Below are 21,493 nucleotides of genomic sequence, written 5' to 3' on the forward strand. Positions count from 1 at the left end.
TATAGCAAAAGCTGCGCACCCAGGCAAAGGAAAATACAGGATTCATTCACTCTGTCCCGCTGGCAGGCAGGAGTTCAGCCATTGCCAGCAGAGCAGAGCTCCATCACACACATCCATGACTTGGGAAGACAAGTGCTATAAAGCCGAACGTCCCTCCACCTACTCCTTTCCCTGAGTCAGTTTAAGGGGGGTGGGTGGGTTGTGGGGTGTGGAGAAAAAAAACACCAAAAAATCTCACTAAGTGATGCAAAAGCCATCAGTCGCCACCAGCCAGATGATGCCCGCCCAGTCCCCAAGCAACAGCCACCCCGCCAGCACGCCCAGCTCCTGGGGAGCAGGATTGTGGCTGCAGCACCTCCAGGGATGCTTTCACAACAGAGGCAAAGCCCCCCCTGAGCTGACGGGTGACCCTGACACACTGTGGGTCGGGGAGCCAGAGGCAGGTGGAGATCTCTGGGGTGCACCAGGAGGGGCTTCAGCTTGAGGGAGCCTGTGAAACTGTTGCCTTGGCTCTTCAGAAGCCTTCAGACCGTGGAGACACCCATTCGCTTGGTCCGGGTGCCCTCTCCTGACGGCTGTGGCAGGGATGCAGCCCGGACCTCGGGGCTGGGGCTGGCTCGGGAGGTCCAGCCCGCATCCCAGGGGAGCACGGGGAGCCTGGAACGGAGTGAGGAGCAGCATCCCATCACCTGGAGGGACTGGTGACAGGGCTGAGCAGGGTCTCACCTCCATCCTGGTCCTTCATCCACCTTCCCCAGCACCAGCTCCTGGCAGACGCCTGCCAGCACAGAACCAGCATTGCTGTCACCTTGGCCCTGGCCGAGCCCATCGAGAGGCCTCTTGCCCCATCCCATGGCACCTGTGGGTCCCACCGGCTCCTGTCCCGTGGTGCCAGGGGCTGTCCTGTTGAGCAGGAGCAGGTCCCCACAGGACCTTGCCCTGCCAGGCTCCCTGGGAATGGCTGGCCCAGAGCATCCCCTCTACCACTGGCATGTGCGTGGAGGTGCTGTGCAGTGCAGGGCAGCCCAGGCCACCAGGAGCAGGAGGAAGCTGGGGCCGAGCAAGAAGAGGCAGCCGATGCTCCTGAACAGGCATCCGACACAGTAGGGCCGGGGACAAGGGCTTGGGCCATCCTTTGGAGCTGCCTGCTGTCTCCTAGGGACAGGGATGGGACCAGGGCTGCAAGGCCACCACCAGTGCTGTGATACCTTCATGTGCATCAGAAACCTCCAGCAGAGGGTCCAGACCTGGGACTGGAGAAGGGCACCTGGCTGGGACAATGACTGTGGGTCCTGTTGGGAGGTTGGGGCAGACTCCTGCCACAGCCGTCAGGAGAGGGCACCCGGACCAAGCGAACGGGTGTCTCCACGGTCTGAAGGGTCCTGAAGAGCCAAGGCAACAATTTCACAGGCTCCCTCAAACTGAAGCCCCTCCTGGTGCACCCCAGATATCGCCACCTGCCTCTTGGTGCCCATGAGACCTCTGGCTCCATGACCCACAGGGAATGACTGGCCCCACAAGCATCCCACCTCTGATCCACCCCAAGAAGGGTCCATGGAACCTGGGAATGGACACAGCAGGGACACCTGGGACCCCAGGGCAGTCTTTATACTTTTATATTAAAGAGCTGGGTTTCTTCTACTTCGATTTCTTTCTCCCATGCATTTGCATTGGCACCAGCTCTCTCCCTTGCTCGGTAATTGCCCGCTGCTCAGACACAGTCTCAGCACAACCGACAATTAATTTAACAGACACGTAGGTCACTATTACAGCCACCAGCCCTACACATATAGATTTGCCCAACGTTCTAAGTAGATTTCCAAACCTTCCGTCAGGGTCTGGTGTCCAACCCCACCTGCCAAAAGGCTGGGGTTTTTTTTTCATTTTATGGAACACCTTTAGGTGGCTTTGGATTGTCATTACAGCTGTTTCCATTCTTTTATCTTGTTCTACACAGATACAACTGGTGTTAATGAGAGGGCAAACCCCTCCTTTGGCCTCTGATAGATCACCCCGTTGGTGATTGGGTTTGTATCACCGTTTGAGATCTAGATTTGACCTCTCTTTGTGAGGTCTTTCTGCTATCTACCGTGGCATTTGTAATGCTATTTCCCTCGACACATTCACTGTCTCCTTTTCTAATTCTGTTATCCTAGCCATGGCAAGAAGGCTTTGGTGAATTTATGAGTCAGTTACTGTTTTACCTTTGCCTTTTTGGATGTGGCTGGTGGTGAGAAGGGCTTCCTCCAGAGAGGGCTTTGGTGGAGTCAGTGTCAAGGACCAGGATTCCCCGTGCTCTTCCTTTTTCTTTGCACATTTATCATGTGCAGAGGATTTGCACAAAGTGCCTTGTGCTCTTCCATTTTCTTTGCCATTTATCATGTGCAGAGGATTCACATACCCTGTTAAACTACTATGTTTTATGATTACCTACTCAAAACCCAAAACACTGTATAAGTCAGAGGATATTTCCCATCACTACATCGGGGTATTTTTGTCCATGCCTACCCATTGTAATTTATAAAGTAGGGCTTTTCCTCAGTCAAAAAATTTGTAGCCAATTACAAATTATAGTGAGGTCGCAGCTGGTCTGGACATCAAAAAATCCTGCACACAGCCCATCCTTCCTCTTCTCTACACGGACACGGATGGCTGCTGGCTTTTGCATTTGCCCAGCCAGGCAAATCGGGGGGAGAACCTGCAGCTCCGCACCTGGAGAAGAGGCCGTGCCACTGGCGTGGGTGGCCCGGGAGGTCCCCAGGAGCACCCTGGCACAGCAGTTGGGAAGGGCTTGGAGAAGTCTAAAGCCAAGCCCGCAGGTCCACTGCTGGGACAGGGACACAGAGGAAAGCCCAGTCCCACAGAGACTCCCACGGGGCCTCATCAGCCCTTCACACACCCCACAGGCACTGGTTTGCTTTATGAAGAGCAGATAGTGGAGGCATCTACGAATGCTTCTGATAGGACCGGGGTCAGGATTAATTAGCTGGGGGACAGGAGTCAGCAATGATGCATATGCCTCAGACAAGCCTGCAAAGGCAGCTCAGAGCTCGGCACATGAGGTTTGCTGTATGAGATGTTGGCTGGAAAAAGCCATTAGCTCAGTTGTCCCTTCATTACGGCCCTTCACTTTCACCCGACGCCTAGGAGGTGGCGTGACCCTGGCGGCTTGTTGGGCCAGAGGGTCCGTGCATGGGGGACACGGTGGGAGCTGTGAAAGGGAAGGTGGGGGAGCCTGGGGGTGCGGAGGCTGCGGGAGCGGCTCAGGGGCTGCGTGTCGGCTGCTTGCCTTTTGCAAAGCCCTTTCCTGGGAAAGCGGCATGAGAAACCAGTGGTGCCATGCCCAGCGCTCTGCATGGCCACCCTGCCACCGTGCCAGCCCACCAGACTCAGTATCCTCCAGACTACGTCTTCCAAACCAGAGGTGTCAGCACATTTGGTTTGCTCCCTTCCCCTTTCTTCTTCCAGAGAAGTCTTGAAAACATGAGGTAATTTTCAAGGGAGTCTGTTTCTACCTTTCTTCTCCTCTGGAAGCCCTGGCCTGCCTCACCCCCACGCCACGGCCAGGTCCCTCCCGTGCTCCCACTCACCGTCATCCCACGTGGGTTCCCACTGGGTCCTCACCCCCTCCTCGCATACAGACCACAGCTGCATCTCGCCTTCCTGGGGAGCAGGTCTCCACATGGAAGCTGGGCTGATGTCCACAGGGTGCTGCTGTTGGGGTCTGTGCCACCTGCCCCTCCTGCCCTCGGGGTCCTTTCTGGGATCTGGGACGGCTCTTTTGGGGTTGTGATAGGGTTTGTCCCATCTCCCCGAAGAAATGACCAACCTGTGCACTGATGACCACAAGCCTCCATCCCTCTGATCCTCTCATTTAGGTCCCATCGCCAATGTGGAAGGCAGAAGCAATGCTTGGGCTCAGTCAGACCCAGGCTCTCTCAGATGCCCCACTGCCATCGCTCCGTCTCTTCCCCTTCTGCAGTCTCCTGAACCCACCAGAAGCATTTCTTCCACCCCCTGCTCTGGAGTCCCTCCTAGTTTGGTCTAGTGTGGCTTTTTCTGCCTGTCAGCATCCCATCCCATCATGTCCCATCGCATCCCACCCCATCCCGAGTGCTTCACTGCCCAAGCCAGCACCCTTGGCACGGCCAGGATGGCTGGGGAGGCTGGTCTGGAGGGGACTCGTTAGTCACTTGCCTTTGATGGCTCAGGCAAACCAGCTAAGCCCATCCATGACCTGTTCCTGCGTTGTGTCTCCTGTTAGAAACAAACAGGCAAGCATTAGACTTGTCTTGCCTTCACATAAAGCTGTTTTTAATCTGCTTTTCTGGGTAAATTTCGTTTCCCCAAAGCCTCCTGGCAGCCCCTCATGGCCTTGTGGCTCTTCTGCAGAAAGCAGAAGTGGCTGCCCTGCTCCTCGACCTTTTCCACCCACTGCTGGACGTGCCCCCAAAATAAAAAATGTCGTAAGTCCTGGTGACCAGGAAGAGGCTTCTTAGAACGTGTCTGAAGTTTTCAGAAAAGCGGTCGAAGTGGGTGGCACGCAGAGGATAAATTGCGGCGCGGTGAGAGCCAAAGCTGCAGACAGCGGGCAGGTGGCGCGGAGCAGGACAGAGGCACCAGGAAGAGCCCTCCCGCAGCCACCATGCTCCCTGCACGGCCTGTCCTGCTGCTCGCCCTGCTCCTCACCCTCTCCCTGCACCACACCGCAGGTAAGGCGCCCGTGGGCCACCGCCGCAGGTCGGGGCTTGGAGCCCCCACTGGGGACATCCCGGGGGGGGGGGGGGGGGGCGGGCGAGAAGATCAGCAGGGAGCGGGGACGGGTATGGGGCGGCACGTCCCGGGGTGCAGGGAAGGGCGGGCAGGGTGCCAGGTGCCAAGCTGGGAGGGGGCTCCAGGCGCCCCAGCTCTCAGCTGGGCGAGCAAGTGGCTGGAGGTGGGGAGCACGTGTCACAGGTGGGGAGCTGTTGGGAGCCTCCCAAAACACCTTGGAAGTTGTGCTCCCACCTTGGAAACTCGCAGAACCTCGTCCCCAGACCGAGCACCCCAGCCTCAGCGTGCGCTTCGGCAGCTGCAGCAATGTGGGCTGGGGGTGCCGGGTACCCTGCCGTTCCCCTTCCCACTGCTGCCCACGCTTCCCAGTCCCACGCTCGCTGACACGAAGGGAACGAGCCCGCACTGTGGGATGCTGTGGGAGCTGCTGAGAAGCTCCACAGCCCCCGTCCCATGTTCAGTATTCTGCAGCATCACTGTCTGGCGATGCAATTAGTTGCAAAATGCTGCCGAGGGCATTCACATCTCTCCCTTCCCTTCTCAGCCCACTTCGCTCCCATCGAATGCTGCTTCAAGTACACGCAGAAAGCCATCCGACACATACAGAGTTTCTACGAGACATCCAGCGACTGCTCCTTGCCTGCAGTTGTGTAAGTACCCCCGGGGTTTGCCCCCCACCCCTGGCACAGCATCCCCCATCCCATCCTGCCCCACAGACAGCTCAGTCCCAGCAGGGACCACGTGCCAGAGGGGCTGTGGTAGGAAAGTAGCTCTGTGGGGTGGGCAGAGGGGGAAAAATGGTGCTTTCTGCTGCCAGAGGTCTGGGAAGACTCAGACACGCACCATCAGCCCAAGGAGGGCACGGGCTGCTGGAGGTGACTCCAAGCCTCCATCCAAGATGGGGCTGCACGCAGAGAGGGGAGTAGTGGTGCATGGGAAGGGAACAGCTCATGGTTCGTGTTTTCATTCTCTTTCCTCACTTTCTAACTGCAGGGTTGTGGCTGCGAACGGTGCCGAGATCTGTGCTGACCCCCAGAAGCTCTGGGTGAAGAGAGCCATGAAAAATCTTCCAAGGAAAAAATGAAATCCTCTTCCTGCTGTCCACCGTCAGACTCACCCATCCAGTCCTCCCATCTCCGGAGGGAGCAGACCATGCTCACAGCACTTCTCCAAAGGCTCCCGTGGTGGTGGGTGCTGTCACCGCAGGTGCAGCCAGCCCGTACCCTGGCAGTACCAGGTGTCACAGCAGCATGGACCAGCAGGCCACCATGTCCCTCCCACTGTCACTGCCCTGCCAGGATGCATCCAGTGGAGCAAATATTTATAATAAAGACTCATTGCCACAAGTTGCTTTTTTGAGTTTTTCCTGATTCTTCAGTGCAAGGAGCAGATCCTACAAGTCCAGGGCACGGTGCAGCCAAAACCCCCTTTGCCATGGGCACATGCTCCTCCAGGAGCAAACCGCGCCTGGTAATGGTGTGCTTCATTTGGAACAGGGTAGTGGGGCCAGGTCTTGACCCATAGGTCAGGGACCCACAGGTGGGGTTGTCCTTACCCATAGGTAAGGCTATACATCCTTGCAGCATGCCCTCAGCCCCTCGGGCTCTGCAGGCACTCCGAATTAGTGGGTGGCAGCAGAGGGTTGGGGAGAAGTTACCAATCTGCCAAACCCTTAGTACCTTGTCAGCTTCCAAACATGCTGGTGCCCACCGCGAAGTAAGCAAGGGAGATGAAAAACATCCGCAGTGCCAGGAGGGCGAGGACACAACCCCCTCAGCTGGGCAGCAGAAAGGGGGTCCCAGCTGCCGACCCCCCTGCAGGGCTGGGGCAGGGGGGAGCAGCACAGGACCCCACTGGTGACACCAGGCTGACGGTCCATCGTTTCACGCGAGAGGCACAAAGCCCATGGGAGAAAACCTCAGAGAGGTGCAGGCAAGGAACACCGGGCATGCCGCGGACTGAGCCTTAACCTGCTTCTAAAGCTTCTAAAGCTTCATCAGTGTTTTGTGCTCATGACCAGAAAACAGGGCAGGGCTGTATTTTCTAGGATATCAAATGTAAGCAGAGAACAGGAAAAAGCATCTCAGGTGACATTTTTGCCCATGAATTGTTAGTGCCATGGGACAAAGCAGTGGCGGAAAACTGAGGCAGAATCAGAATCTGGGGACAACCACCATGCGGATTGTGCTTGGCTGATTATGGACACAAAATTCCAGGTTGTGCCCTCACAGCACGTAGCACCGAGGGCTATGATGGCCACGTTGTCTTCTGGAAGAAAAAAGGGATGTGCAAGTAGCCACACAAAGTAGCCAGTTTGTGGATGGACAATCCCAGTCTGTACTTCAGAGACTCTTTCAGTATTTTACTTACTAAGCAGCCTTCCCCAATCGTTTGAATGTGAGGGTTGCAAAGATTATTTCCCCCATTTTTTTTTTTTTAAAACCACCACCACTGAAAATCAAACCACGCAGGCCCACAACTAGAACACTGCAGGTAGACAACACGATGCTTGAGGAGAAAAAGTAGTTCTTGCCATGGCACACAGCTAATCCAGAAATTACTGACCTGCAGAAAGAGCTGTCTCGACAAGATGTGAAAGGTGTTACAAGATGCTATTGCCAACCAGAGGTGAAAACATTGAGGAAGCCCAGCAGATCATGTCGGTATTATTATGGGGATGACGCATCACACCCTCTGCGAGAAAGGTGGTGATGAAAATGTGGGACAAATGTCACCTGCCCATGTTACAGAGCAGCCCTTGATGGAAAAAAAATATTGTTTTACTAGTCACTATCTCTTCATCAACAACATAAAATGACACTCCACTGGGCATGTCAACGTTATCCCTGAGGGTTTCACCATGCCGGTGGCCTGTTTTGGCTCATGGGGAATGGAGCTGTACTGATGTTCTGGACTGGTCTGGACTGGTCCAGACCCCAGGGACTGCTCACGTGAGGTGCTGCCAGGTGGGAACGTCACTGGACTCAAGGCACCAGGGCCCGAGATGCAGGAGGTGGGCCATGGGAAAAGGGCACCGGGTCTGCCCCAAGGGCTCCAGCGCAGGTGCTCGCCCTGCGCCGCTGCCGGCCGGGCTCAGCACCGCTGGGAGAAGCTGTTCCGAAAGAAGTTTTGTAGCACAGACATCACGTGCTTTCTGCTATGCTGAGACAAGAGCAGAGTGGAGATATATAGAGGGGTCAGCAGACATATATATAGGTGTCGGCAGCTGCTGCATCACAGCCTGCCCCTCAAACACCCTGCTAGCCAAGCTGGGTGGGACACACCTGAACATCTGGGCAATAACCGCTGGCTTCCCCCTGACAGCTGTATGTGAGGGAGCAACGCCCGTGCCCAGCGCCTACCGCCTTGACCACCGAGGGACCCACGTCCGCACAGGGAGCCACCGCTGCCGGCATCAGCTCGCCCCCGGACCGGCAACACACCCTGTAACCAGCTCATCCCCGCTGAGCTGGGGGTCCCGGGGCGATGGGGTCCCGAGCAGCCTGGCAGCCCGCGGGCAGGCAGCCCCACTCTGGGACCCCGTCCCCTGGGGGGACACAGGCTGCTGCCTGCGCCAGCTCCGCCGCTCGCCTTCCCCGGCCGGCAGAGCCTGACAAAGCACACTGCTCCACGCTAGCTCTTGCACATGGATGTGTATTTTAATAAAAATAATTCTGTCAATATACAGCAGAACGTCGATTTCTTTACCATATTTCTAGTATATTTTCATAGGCTTTTTCTCAGTTAAAATCCCCCCCTCCCCTTTTTAAAGTTTTCATGCGAAGCGTCAGATAACTTAATTCACAAATACTAAGCTTAGACTGAACCAATGTGCACACTCTGTGTTATGTCCGTTTAGCCCATGCTGTACCGCAGAGGGAGACCCCCCTCCCAAGGCAATGACAACCAGTCCAGAGCGACAGCGGGCGATCGGCGTGGTGGCAGCCGCTCCTCCGGGCTGGCTGGGGACCTGCGATGACCTGGCAGCCCGCGCCCCCGCCACGCGTGTCATACCTGAGTTGTGAGCAACCAGCAGAAGAGTTTGCTGCGTGGTGAGCAGGTCCCTGGGGGCTCGCACCGCTGACCAGCCTGCACCCAAGGGCTTCAGGGGCCGGCAGCCACCTCCTGCCTCCTGGCTGGAGAGCCGGCAAGAGGGTGCACAGGGAGCACCCAGCCCAGCCCCACCAAACACCTCTGCAGAGTCCTTGGTCTGGAAGAGTCACCATACTTGTATTTTTAAGATTTCCTTTAAAATCCTGATTATCCCCAGAGCTGCTGCTGCTGCTTCTCCTTTCTCTAAGTTTGAGCCCGTGAGAAGCCCAGACTGCAAAAACACGCTGTGCCCCCTCCCGGAGGAAGGATGCGGTGAAGATCCCCCAAGCACAGGGGTCAGAGCACACGCCCGGACCCAGGCAGAGTGCCCAGAGAAAAGGGGTCCACTTGGCCAGAGGAACTTGGACAAGGAGCAGAGGTTTGCATGGCCTCCACCAACGTTTCTGCGGCAATGTGAGTGCAAATCCCGCACGGGGCTCAGCTTCCTGTGAGCAGAAAAGAGTTACACCTTCCTCTTGGAAATAAAAGAGCTGGCAGGAGGTGTGCTCCTCAACGGGTGAGCCCTGGGCTTGGGGCACTGCTACAGCTCAAGGCTGCAGGCTCTGAGTGCTGGTGTGAGATGTGAGGAGGGGGACAGACATGCCACATTCACTCATCCATCACCTGCCACCTCCTGCTGCAGGGAAGGATGGTGGGGAGCAGCTAGTGCTCCCTCTGGAAGAGGTCTCCAGGCTCTCGGCTGCTCCCCTTTCCTCCCTGCATCAGCTGTAGCTCCCCACACCCCGCTGCCAAAGCTTCCCCTGGCTCTGCGACCTACGCAGCAGGTGGGACATGGCTCACAGCCAGCTTTTGGCTCCGAGCAAGAGCTGCTGGATCGCAGCTCTGTCCATCACTCTGCTGGGGCAGAAGGGTCCCAGCAGCACACAGCACACATCCCCTGTCCTGTCCCCGCCAGCCCTCTTGCAGAAACACCTAGGGACAGACCCGTACATGGAGTCCCAACACCAGCTCTCTACAAGAGACCTGCTCCCCTCCGGATCCACCGCTCGAGCTGTTCTAACACAGGCAGGGTTCGAAGGAAGTTGCTCCTTCTGCAAAGGGGACGCCCGGGTGACCAGGACCACGTTTCCAAGGAACATGTTCCTTCCTTTCTGCTGCGAGCAGCCCCACAGGGCCTCGCTGCGCTCAGCACCGCAGCGTGATGGACCTCTCTGCCCGCTACCCTGTGCGGCTGCCGGAGCCTGCACAGCGCTTCTTCATGGAAAGAACCTCCCAACACCACGTTGTGCACCGCGCAGCTTCGTGGCATTTACACGCTGCCGTACAGCCTGGCTACCATGGTTCACCTCCTCAGTCAACCCCATGATAGCAGAAGGAACTCCGAAACCTGCATCTGAGCGACACGTGCTACGTGAGCATTAAGACAGACAGGTACCGAAGCCCAGCAGCATCACAGCAATCCAACAAGGTATGCCTTGCTGGAGAAGGAGATGGTTCATCATCCCCAAGGCCTAAGGAGGAAAATGAAGAATTCAATCCCCAGAGCTAGTTACACCAGCTCTGGTTGTTCCAGTTGTTCAAGGGAGCCTCAAGAACAAAGCTATTTAAAGAATGGTAAAGATGCCTTAATAAGACTACGTGAAAAATAAGGACACAGCTCGAAACAGGTTGAGATGTCACTGTGTAAGAAGCAGATGGGAAAATTCTGGGTGTAAGCAATCACGAGAAACAAGACTCCTGAGGGGACTTGTTCTCCACACCAGTCACAACTGCATCTCCCGGTGTCCAAATCAGGTTGGCGGCAGCACAGCAAGCACCACCAGCACGTCAGAAACAGGAACAGGCTATAGCACCGATAACCACCTATCTTCCACGTGTCCCAAAGCAATGATATACATTCTGGTATGCACAGGGGGCTGGAGGCGATGGAGAGCAGCCACTGGACCACCTCTCCCCAAGAGCTGGATGCCATGTACCTGGTGCTTTGCTTTGGCAGTCCCTCTCCATTCTGCTGGCCACATGCAAAGGCTCAGTTTCTAACCAGACTCCAAAAGAAGGGCAGAAGTGCTGCAGCCAGCCCAGCTGCAGGCTGACAGGATCCTGCATGGTGACAAAAAGGGATCACTGCACGCAGATCTGCCCCTCTGGGCCAGCGCAGCAGAAGCCAAGTCAGGAAGAGCAGCTGGAGCTGCCACATCTCTGCTCAACAAACATATTGTTGGCACAAGCCGCAGAGCTGACCCTGGTCTCAAAGCAGCTCCATAGCACCGAACGCTGCAGATACCACTTCTGGTGGGCACACAGGTGGGAGAATGCTGGGATTGTGGGAGGTAAAGGAGCAAGAACAGAGACCTAATAGCAGTAAGTTTTCCCAAAACAAACTGGTTCTGAGAACACATCTAAGGGTGAATGGGTGACAGATTGCTGCCCTCCCTGCTCGAATCAGCTTTTGTTAAATACCAGCCAGGACAGAAACACAGAGCAGCAAAAGAAATCATCTGGAACAAGATGCTTCCAAGAGGAACAAAAGGAACCAAGAGGAACAAAGTTTGGCTCCCCTGGTACAGGGGAGATGCCCACAAACTGGAACACATCCAGCAGAGGCCACAAAGATGGTCAGAGGCTGGAGTACAAGGTGTATGAGGTAGATACACCTCCGTTTATCTCACATACTTCAACATCTCCATCTCCTGAGCTGATCCTTCATCTCACTCTGAAGTTCTCCCATGTTACTGCTGATGTGACTGCTCTCACTCACTGCTTGTGGGGACAGCAGGAACCCTTGTCTGCGGGGAGAAGCGCCTGCTGATGTAATTCAGTTCCACGAAGCTCTCTCCACAGAACCCTTGAAGGATGCTTTAACCAAGGCTTCAGGTCTGTAGTTCCCAAAATGTTGTTCTCAAAGGGTCATTTAACAGGCAGAGCATTAGGCTCAAAACCAAAGCTCATGATGGGCAGGGCTGCAGTTCCCCACCCCTGAAAACAGGCTTTCACCAAGTCCCTGTGAAATGTTATCCTTCTGAACGGTCCTTGCTGCGATGTGGAGCTTGAGGAAGGCAGGCAGAGTGGCTGGTGTCCAGAGCATGTCGCTGGAGTGTGCCTGCCACTCTGCAGACCAGCTCTTTGGTGGTGACTCTGGACTGATCAGTGGAGAGCCGAGATGCTCCAAGTGTGCAGACATGGAACAGCTGGAAGAGCTTTAGATGTTGCAGCTGCAGCATTTCGCATGTCCTGCGAAGGATGCCACGGCTAGAAAGCCTCTCTTGGGGCTGCTCACTGAGAAATGTCACCTGTGAGCACTGTCTGGCTGTGGTTGGGAAAATCTACTTCTAGGATCTGAAGTCAGCCCAGCAGAGAGCAACCTGCGTGTCAGCCTCGTGTGATGTCCAGCGCCCTCAGCATTATAACACAGGGCCATAGCTGAGACCTCGCCACCCTCACCAAGGAGTAGGAAGCCAAAAGTTTCTACTACGGGCTACACAATCATTTACGTGGCGCTACTGAAGGACTCTTGGGAGAAGGGACTGCCTAGATGAAGCAGAGTCTCAGCTGGGGTGTTCATAGTTCACTTGTTTCTGAGCAAAGCACGAGGCAGTTGGAATAATAAATCCCAAATCGCTGTTAGAAAAGTAATTTTTAAACTGCACTAGCCGCAGGTTAGGTGCACAAACACATTCAGAATTAAAAACCCCATTTCAGCTTAGTGATGTTTGCTTTTTTAAATGACCACAACAATCCAAACCAAGTTTCAGCTGACATGAACCACCAAGGAGCTGCCAGGGACACTCAGAGACCAAGAGGCTTTGAAAAATAACCTGGGAAAACCAAGTCAGAAATCTCATCTAGGAATCAGTGGTAGGTGGAGGCTACAGCTGCACCCCACCACACACTGCAAACACACTTCCCCACACTGAGTCATGGCCATATTAGCCAGATTCTGAACAAAACAAGCAGAAACCACTAGTTCTTGCGGTTTCACATTTGAAATAAAAAAAACCCCTCAAGTAACAAGCATAGGACAGGTATGTCACAGCCGAAAAGCCTTTGCACTCCTCAAAGAACAGCATCAAGACACCAGGTACAAAAGCTGGCAGCAGTGATGGGTGTGGGTTACAGCTGTGAGCCAGTTAGGAACTGGGTCAAGTGGAAAGGGAAAAACAACTCAAGCTAGCACTATTGCTTTGAGTGCAAGAAGTGGAAAGCACCGCTGCTTGTCCAGTCCACAGGGATCTGCCGCCGCTACGTGACACACATCGTCAGTGGCAGAGTGGCTCACCATCACCATTAAGAGTGCGGCCTCTCAGCACTAACCATGGCACAGCAGCAAGATGGTTTCTACCGCAGGGAGGGTCTCCACGACAAGCCAGAGAGACCACCCCATCACGCATTTCCTGAATAACCAGGTATCTAGGAGCATCTTTGGTTTTTTTGTAGTGAAAGGGAAACCAAAACAAGAAACATGCTCTAGGATAGTCAGCACCGCTTTGCTGAGAGACCAAGTGGGGCATTAACATCACACATTGCGAAGAGTCTTGGCTTAAAGGAACCACAAAGAGAAGGAACAAAAAAAACCCACAACTCAGAAAGAGACAAAGATGGTGTTGGCACGGAGATGAGCAAGTGGACTGACTGCAGCCAGACAGCAGCAAGCTAAATGGTGACCAACAGAGCAGAAGTCGCCAAATGTGAAAGGCAAAGCCAGGTACCAGAGTAAAATTTCCAGCCTAAGTACCCACAATCAGCCCATCAGTGTGCTGCAAGCCTGGGTCTACAAACTGGAAAGCCTGCAGAAGACACTCAGGAGGCCAAGTTCACGTGCTGCCTCAGGGTCAGCAATGGCACCAGGGCACGACAGCTTAGGCTGGGCAGCCCGGCGGGTCCCACACCAGAGGCTTCAGAAAGGACTTCTGCCTGCCGGGGTAAAGGTCTCTGCAACTGCAGCAAGGTAAGGACTGCAGGCTGGGGTAACATCCACCACCAGGAAAACGAGCAGAGTTGGAAATCAGCAGATGAGCTTTCAGGCACGTGAGCTGTTCCCCAGAACTGAAACAGAAGCCTCAGATTTGCAAGTTGAATTCACCTGCTTACTGCGGTCCTCTGCTGCTGTCTGCCTAGAAGAACGGCTTTGACACACAGAGCTCCCTCTCTGCTTTTTTCAGACCTGATGCTAATAAAAATGCCTCCTCCATCTCTAAATCTCACCTTGCCTGCTTTCTTAGGCCACCATGGCTCTAGCACTGCCCCTATACATTGTATACGTTCACCAAAAGGTAGTCACAGGCATTCCCAACCACCTTCAACACCATCTGCACGTTCACTGCCACAGTCTTCTGCAGTGCAGGGGACACCTACCCCCTTGCTCTGCCTTGATTTCAGACATCATGCTCCAGGCGCAAGTCAAGCCTGCAAATACAGAAAATTCTTAAAGTTCTGGGCTACTGCACAGAAGTCACACACCACCTTCCTTTCCTCAGGGGCACACAAGCACTCTTGCTGCCCAAAGCCCTGGCACAGGCTAACATCCATTTTAAGGACAAACTTAAACACAATCTATTAATCTTTCGTTGACTCTTCCAAAAAAACCTCATGAACAGCAGTAAAATACATGCTGGGTCTGAGCTCCCCTGAGCCCTCCCTCCTCAGAGCTACTGACCTAAAATTCATTTGGTGCAGTTACAGTTCCTCCCATGCAGCCAGCCCCAACCTGGAGTCTCCTAACGGTGCCCCAGCAGATGCAAAGTGTACGCTCCTGCCACACAGCCTCGCCGGTTAAAAGTACACACTCAGCAACACTTAGAGGTCCGAATGCCAAAAACTTAGTAGCACTGAAGTCCCTGGGCCTGACACATGCTCCAGCACAGACACATTTGTCCATCTTTCTTGAAGGTTATTCGCCCACAGATCCTTGCTGGTTGCTTTTGGGCCTGAAAACTAAAATAATTTTCTTAGTTAAACCTTAAAGAAATATTGCTGCTCCCTTCTGAACAGCTCAGGCCTTGCAAAGCCAATACTGACCCTAACCCCCTACCTGACCTTGCACGTGTCACCTGCAGGGCGAGCACAGTTCAGCCTCGTGCTCTCAAGACGCTTCCAAAATTCAAAAGTGCTCATTTAGATCAGCGTTATGTGGGGAGGTCAGTACATACTATTATTACTTAGTCTTAGTGACAGTGCCCTCCTATGTGGAGAAAAAGGGGGATTTGTGATTTAACACAAAAACTGACAGCACAACCAGGCAGCACCTGCGAACTTTCTTGCAGGCCAACATGAGCTGCCCCTACCAGCACAGCGGGTAGGTGGCTTCATATTCATCAGTCCTGTCCTTCTAGCTGCTGCGGGAGCTGGATGTACCCATTTCTCAGGGCTGTGAGATACTTTTACAGTGTGGCCACTAACACAGGCACTGTCAGGTCTTTTACTCTCCCCACTCACAAAGACAAGCGTTTGAGAGCCTTGTGCTCTTAAAAGAGGCATGAACCATGAAGGACCATGCTCCTCCAATTCCCATCATTTGTGCGTGACATGACCTACCTCACCAGGTCTCCTGTAGGGCTGTATGATATGTATGGTTGGGACCGAGTCTGTGGGCAATAAATACATCAATGACTTTGTGGAGGTGGAAGAGACCTTTTTAATAAACAGGATTCAAATAAAATAAAAAAAAAAAATCCCTCTGAACTGCCACAGCGAGAAGAGTTCAGATAACTAGCACAGCAGATGATGCCGTATGTGCACGATGGAGGGAGAAAGGAAGAAAAGAACAAACTGTCACCAACTTGATGAGCTTCCTCAGTAAATCAGCAGAAACCAGCTCAGCAAAACTCTCCAGATAAAATATTGGTGGATCCATGAGAAACAACTCAAATCAAAATAAAGAGAAATCCCTACATCGGAAGGCGCTACATGAGAAAAACCAGCGAAATACTGAGTGCCGCTGGAGCCGCAGCAATGGCAGGGAGACAGGTAAGATCTGCCAGTCTTTCCTGGGGTCTGGAATAGCCACACAGTGAGGGACTCACTCAATCCTTTCACAGGCAGTGTTTGTGTTGGTGTGCGTGCGTGTGTGTGTGCTAGAGGGGGTGTTGGTGCCAGGGAGGTCAGGCTATTGAACGAGGTGGTGGTGTAGAGTGGCAGCAACGGAGGGTGAAGGGCAGCACTCAACGATGTCAACTCCGTCTTGCTCTGGTGGCTAGTGCAAATAGTCGTCTACTCTGGCAAAGGAGCAGGAGCCCAAGCCCACGCGAGCCATGAGCCGCAAACACTCCGAGGCCTGGCCCAAGGCAAGCATCAGCGGGGGCTGCTTTGGCAGGTTCTGAGATTCTGTGGGGGCAAAAAAAGAAATCTGTTTAGAAGAGGTGACCTGGCTGCATGCCAGCTCACCTGCACTCGGGTCCCTCTCACCAAGCCCAGCATCCCTGGCAGAAGGCGCTGGCTCTGGAAGGAAGCTGCTCCTAAGTAGCGCTGGCTCCGCACCGCTGCTCCTCCGCACACCCCACCACCCACGACATGCCCCACGTGGGGCCACAGCGCAACAGGGTGTCTGAGAAAGTGCTGCTGTGGTGGCCACAGCAAGAAAAAGGAAGCGGATCTCCTGCTGCCTTGGTGTCTGCCAGAAAACCCTCAAAACGTGAGAGATCAAAGCGTGGAAGAATACGGAAAGGCAGGTGAAACCGGCACCAAGTGAGAGGCAGCCTCTCCACCTCTCCTCCTTGTGCAAGTCGACACAGTAGTCCAAGCCCCAGACAAACTCACTCACTGGTCAGTGCTTCTTCTGTTTCACATTTGCTACGTATGCAAGAGGGAATCCGCAGCTGGGCTAGCTAAGGTGTCTTGCGACTTGTGTGACAAAGCATGTCCAGACATCATCTTTCACATCTCCCTGGTGACACCCCTCAGCAACCCATCCACGCTCCTCAAGCACTGGACACACAATGGCCAGAACTGAGTCACCCTGCTGGACACCTGCCTGTGCTGACTGTCAGGGGAGGGGATGCCCCTTCCCAAGCCACCTAATTTCTGTTCCTTTACTCAGACAGAACTGGAGCCCTCACAGGTTTGTCCATCAAGCCGTTCCTTTCCCCTTATTTATTTCTTATTTAGATAACCTCTAAATCTCCTTTTGGCACACTTAACGTGAAGTGCACGGTCCCACCAGGAAGTACGTCTGAGCACAGTGAGCTAGACTGTGCACAGGAGTCAAGCATGGGTTTCCGAGACAGAGAAGCTCCCCAGCAGACAGTGTTTGGCCGGCTGTGGACGGGCTGAGCTAACCCAGACTGGGAAGTGTCCTGTGAAATTACCTGAGCAATGACACTGCATGTCTGATCGTGGTCTGGTGACAGGATCAAGGCTGCTGCCTAGAATGAATCAATCCCTTTCTAGCAGACTAGTGACAGGCCACAACCTCATTATCACCCATTTCTCCACCACGGGATTTTCTGTAGCTGAAGATACCAGGAGGGTCAGCAACATGGCAACTCACTGACTGCAAGCACAAGACTTGTATCGGGCAAAACTACTGCATGTACTACGCCAGGTTCAAGACAAGAGAGTAAACGACAACAAGCTCTTGGGCCAAGGAACATTCCTAAGGAAAATGGAAGAGCAGGCATAAACATTCAGCTCTGAGGACACAGAGGAGGGCAAGAGACTGCTCATACCTGGATCCAACCATGATCCAGGTATGACCTGCCAACACAAAGAGCGAAGCTCATCAGAAAGAGGAAGCTGTCCTGCTAGCTGAAGAAAACCAACCCATAACCGGATCTCTGAGTGTCCTCTCAGCACAGTTAAGACCAGAAGCAAAAGAGCAACAAGGCTGGACCATTACCACAGCCCCAAATCCAACACTGGACTGCAGGCTCTCTGGGCAGTGTTTGAAGGGAAGACAAACCCTGCCTGTGTTTAACTCTGCACGTTCAGCTTGAGCTCAAACGCAACTGGAATTATGGCTCCCCTCTGCTTTAGAGCCAACACTAAGGAAACCTGCTTCACTTACGAGATGCTGCCAACACAGCAACTGTACTCCCTACCAGAAAGATGGATGATGCCAGCACAAAACTCTGCCAACCCAAACAGCATGGAAAATAGCCCTGGTAATGCCAGCAAAGTGATTCAGGTGGGTTCAGAGCAAGAAGGAAGATGGGCAGGAAATGCGTCAAAGAGATGGTGGCTTCTTCAGTAAGTAGGGGAGGAAAATCCTAAGGAGCATCCTTGGAAGGAGCATTGAGGAAGACCCAAGGAAGGGAGCCAAAAGAAGATTAGATCAGGAGGATCCATTCTCTGCAGGCTTCCCTCCTGCCTCCCTTCCTGCATCACTGCCCTGTCAATCCCCACCAACAGAGAGAGAGAGGTAAAAGCTAAATGCAAGTGTTTCTGAATGTTTCCTAACACCTGCAGGCTTGCCCGCCACAGGACAGCCCTTGAGAGCAGGTATGCCCGGTGGGTAGCGCTCAACAGGAACCAGGCCTTACCCAATATAGCACTGTTAAGAGCAGCACACACAGGTTCCCTCTGGATCGGGTCCAGCTGTTGACCAACAGGGCAGTTCCAAGGGTCTGAGTAAGCTAACAAGCTAAATGCATCCTGTGTGAGAGAACAGAAAGGCACAGTAAGGTGACGCACAGCTGCAAACACACAGGAACACCACCTAGTCCATCAGCTGGGGCACCTCCTGCCATCGCCAAGGTGACAGGTGCCTACCTCCTGAAAAGAAATGGCCCTTTTCTTCTTGGCAGCAAGGGACCACACTGGGCCATCAAGATAGTGGATTAAAGAGGGTGCCCCCTCCAACTGGCAGGGGAGCCAGCACGGGAAGGCAGGTAGAGTGTCACCTGGAGAGAAGAAGCGCATGCAGTTGCTCCAGGAAGGCAGGTGGGAGCTGTATTTCTCTCCTGTGCTGAGAATTGGGTCTAGAGACGTTCTATGTTCACTGAGCTTTGACCTCTGCTGGCCCCCTCTTCCTCACCAGGTGCAGAAGCGGGGGCTACCCAGAGCTCTGCAAAGGAACCCACAACCCCAGTCTTGGCCCAGAGAACTGCTGCAATGCCGCACAAGGCCCAGGCTTACCTGAAGCATCTTTTTGTGCATTGTGTTCTTCCCATATTCTCTGCAAAGCTGCTCGCTCAGCATCTGCAGCTCCCGTCCAAACTGGATCATTCGCTCCGTGGCAGCATGGTTCCCTCCACAGAGCTGCCTCTGGGGGCAGCTGTCTTCTAGAGGAAAGGCAACGGAAAAGTAACAATCGTCTTTCGTTCCCCACCACTGCCCGCTCTGTCATGCTACCCATAACCTCCTTCCCCTGCTGGGGCAGGTAGCTGCTCCCTATTCTAAGTTTATCCCAGTGGAAGCTTTTTGTGATCCCTGCCACTACAACAGCCAGGAGTGGTTTCTTCATAGCACCTGTCAGGTACAGGGAAAACTTGAGCTCAGTTTGTTTAATGCCTGAAATACCTACAAATCAAATCTTCTGATAAAATCATGGGGGCCTGCAACTCCAGCTGTAGTACCCTTTCAGTATCAGAGGCAGTGTAGAGCTGATTCATCTTCCCTCTCCAGCCTAAAGCACCCACAAACAAGACAGTTGTGGCTGACCACACTGTGCTGAGGACACCGTGCAGCTGGGCATCATCCAGCCCTTCCCAGCTCCGTTCAGTTCCTCAGCTGGCAGAAGTGCCAGGACTGCTCAGAGTTGGATTTCATGACCAACACTGAACAAACCTTTTGAGTCCTACTGCTTTCCCTGTCCCACAACATCACCAGCATTGCTGCAAGACTATGAAAAGCAAAATCTAGTTTTAGTTCCAGGACAGATTAAATTTCCCCGTGAAACAGGCATCTTGAGAACTTCATTCACTGGGGTGGCGAAATAAACCCGAAGTACAAGTTTTTTCCCCAAAATCCAATCACATTTCTAAATCTCGGTACCAGCTCGTTCTATTTCCCTTTACCCCTCCTGCCTCTGAGGCCCTACCCATGCTGGATTCATCCGTCTGCAAGATCTCTTCATGTTTGTAGGTGCCATTCATTATCCTGGTGGATGAATTTTCCAGGACTCCATTGGGGTAATGCTCAGCCTCCATTTCCATCTCGCTGTCACTGAGGTAAAAAGGAGGAAGGAATAGTCAGATGTCTAAATTAGCAAGGGAAGAAATTAAGAGCTCAGATACCACATGGGGCCCAGCAATGGCCAGCAGACCAGGAAAGGTGCCAGTTGGACTACAGGGAGTCAGATGGTCTAATTCAGTGCAGTAAAAATTGTTGCAGGTTTCTGAAGTCAATTTATGAAATAGATTTCTGTTCCAAAGGCGCCTGTCAGAATTACAGGTGCAGCGTGCTTATCATTTTCCCTTCAGGAAGCAGTCACTTCTGGGACAGCAAACAGCAGCCAGACAACAGATAACATACTAACACACTACACAGGAGGGAAACCTTGGCTATGACAAGCCATCAACCCTTGCAAAAAGTGCAATACAGAACACAAGGGCGTTAGACTTAGATGTTTAAGACAGCAGTCTGAATGAGACTGCCAATTACCTGAAACGATGACAAAATCTTGCTGGGACTTGGGCTCTACATTTACAAAAAGCATCATAAATCTGGCATTACCAAATGATTCTGGTAAATTGAGTCTGAACAAGTGTTTCTCACTCCGTTACACGCTGTACAACTTTCAAGAGGTCATGACAGAGATTACAAACTGTCCTGCAAACTGTGCTCAGCACAGTACTCAGAGGATGAGTGCCAGCTGCAATTAGCAAGAGATTCTACTAATCACCAGGACATCCTCTGTTCCAGCAGGGCCTCAGACAGCCCTGCAACACCAACCTGGAAAGTGAGCCCGAAGGAAGCTCAGTTCTTACCACGGCCCCATTTGCTCCACACTCCAGTAAATGCAGCAGTAACTATACCACTCTCCTGGACCTCCTATGGATTCTTGGAGAAGGGAGGCTTTCTAAAAGTCTGACCTGCTGTCACAAGCATGAAAAAAATTACTGCTGATTCAGAGGCTCATCTGGAAGGAACTGGGCACCAGGTAGAGGTAGCCCAAGAAAATTACTCACGAGGGCAATGCAGCAACCCAGTGGTGACTTAGGCTGCTGCCTACCCGCTGAAGTGCAGGCAAGCTGCTTAGCAGCAGGAATCGACGGGCCGAGGCAGAAGTAACAAAACCAGGCTCAATGGGAGAGCTTCTATGCAAACCAAGCCATGCTGGGCTCAGCTTGGTGTTTGAAACGAGAGCATCACAATATTCCTTATGAGATAAGCCTCCAAGCCTGAGCAAGCAGGGGAACTGGAACAGGCTTGCGCCTGCTGGGACTAGTAGTGACCTTGTAGATAATGCAGTTACTCTGTTGTTCAAAAGGGCAGGACAGAAGCCCTTCTGGCTTCTCAGAAAGCAAACTGAACCCTCTCTCCTCATCTCTCCCTCCTCAGGCATCTACAACGTAAAAAAAATACCTGGTTTCTTGGTTACTCGTACTACTGTGCTGCTGAGATTTGGTAGAATCTGTAGAATTGGACTCAGAGTAGTTCACAGATGAGGGGGAGGAGGAGGAGGAAGAGGAAGATGATGAACTCAGTGTTGGGTATTTACTGTGACTCTGTTTGCTTTTTGTGGACATGACTCCGTTGCTACAGGTTGGACTATCTGCTCCTGAAAGTCAAG

The 21,493-nt window shown here is 53.3% G+C and overlaps 2 protein-coding genes across 11 annotated transcripts in view; one reads left to right on the forward strand and one right to left on the reverse strand.

The window, feature by feature from the left end:
• Positions 1 to 567: 567 nt before the first annotated feature.
• The window catches only part of RANBP10 (RAN binding protein 10), a 90,679-nt gene continuing 69,753 nt past the window's right edge, over positions 568 to 21,493 (reverse strand). For 6 of the 10 annotated variants that reach the window (XM_056360266.1, XM_056360272.1, XM_056360270.1 and 3 more), the window contains 5 exons: positions 21,286 to 21,481; positions 19,799 to 19,923; positions 18,895 to 19,040; positions 18,300 to 18,411; positions 8,412 to 16,146 (listed from right to left, as the gene is read on the reverse strand). In XM_056360266.1, the coding sequence (XP_056216241.1) occupies positions 16,016 to 16,146; positions 18,300 to 18,411; positions 18,895 to 19,040; positions 19,799 to 19,923; positions 21,286 to 21,481 (710 nt within the window). In that variant the 3' untranslated portion in view covers positions 8,412 to 16,015. Of the gene's footprint in view, positions 4,258 to 8,411; positions 16,147 to 18,299; positions 18,412 to 18,471; positions 18,660 to 18,894; positions 19,041 to 19,798; positions 19,924 to 21,285; positions 21,482 to 21,493 lie in introns of those variants that run through there. The other 4 variants (XR_008825606.1, XM_056360268.1, XM_056360267.1 and 1 more) reach the window with 4 other exon arrangements.
• On the forward strand, positions 4,420 to 6,123 carry CCL17 (C-C motif chemokine ligand 17). Its single transcript, XM_056360361.1, has 3 exons — positions 4,420 to 4,712; positions 5,318 to 5,423; positions 5,767 to 6,123. Exons 1-3 carry the CDS (start codon positions 4,646 to 4,648, stop codon positions 5,855 to 5,857), a joined length of 264 nt encoding a protein of 87 aa, XP_056216336.1. The 5' UTR covers positions 4,420 to 4,645; the 3' UTR covers positions 5,858 to 6,123.

This window comes from Falco biarmicus, chromosome 15 (genome assembly GCF_023638135.1).
Source record: "Falco biarmicus isolate bFalBia1 chromosome 15, bFalBia1.pri, whole genome shotgun sequence".
Lineage (NCBI taxonomy): Eukaryota > Metazoa > Chordata > Aves > Falconiformes > Falconidae > Falco > Falco biarmicus.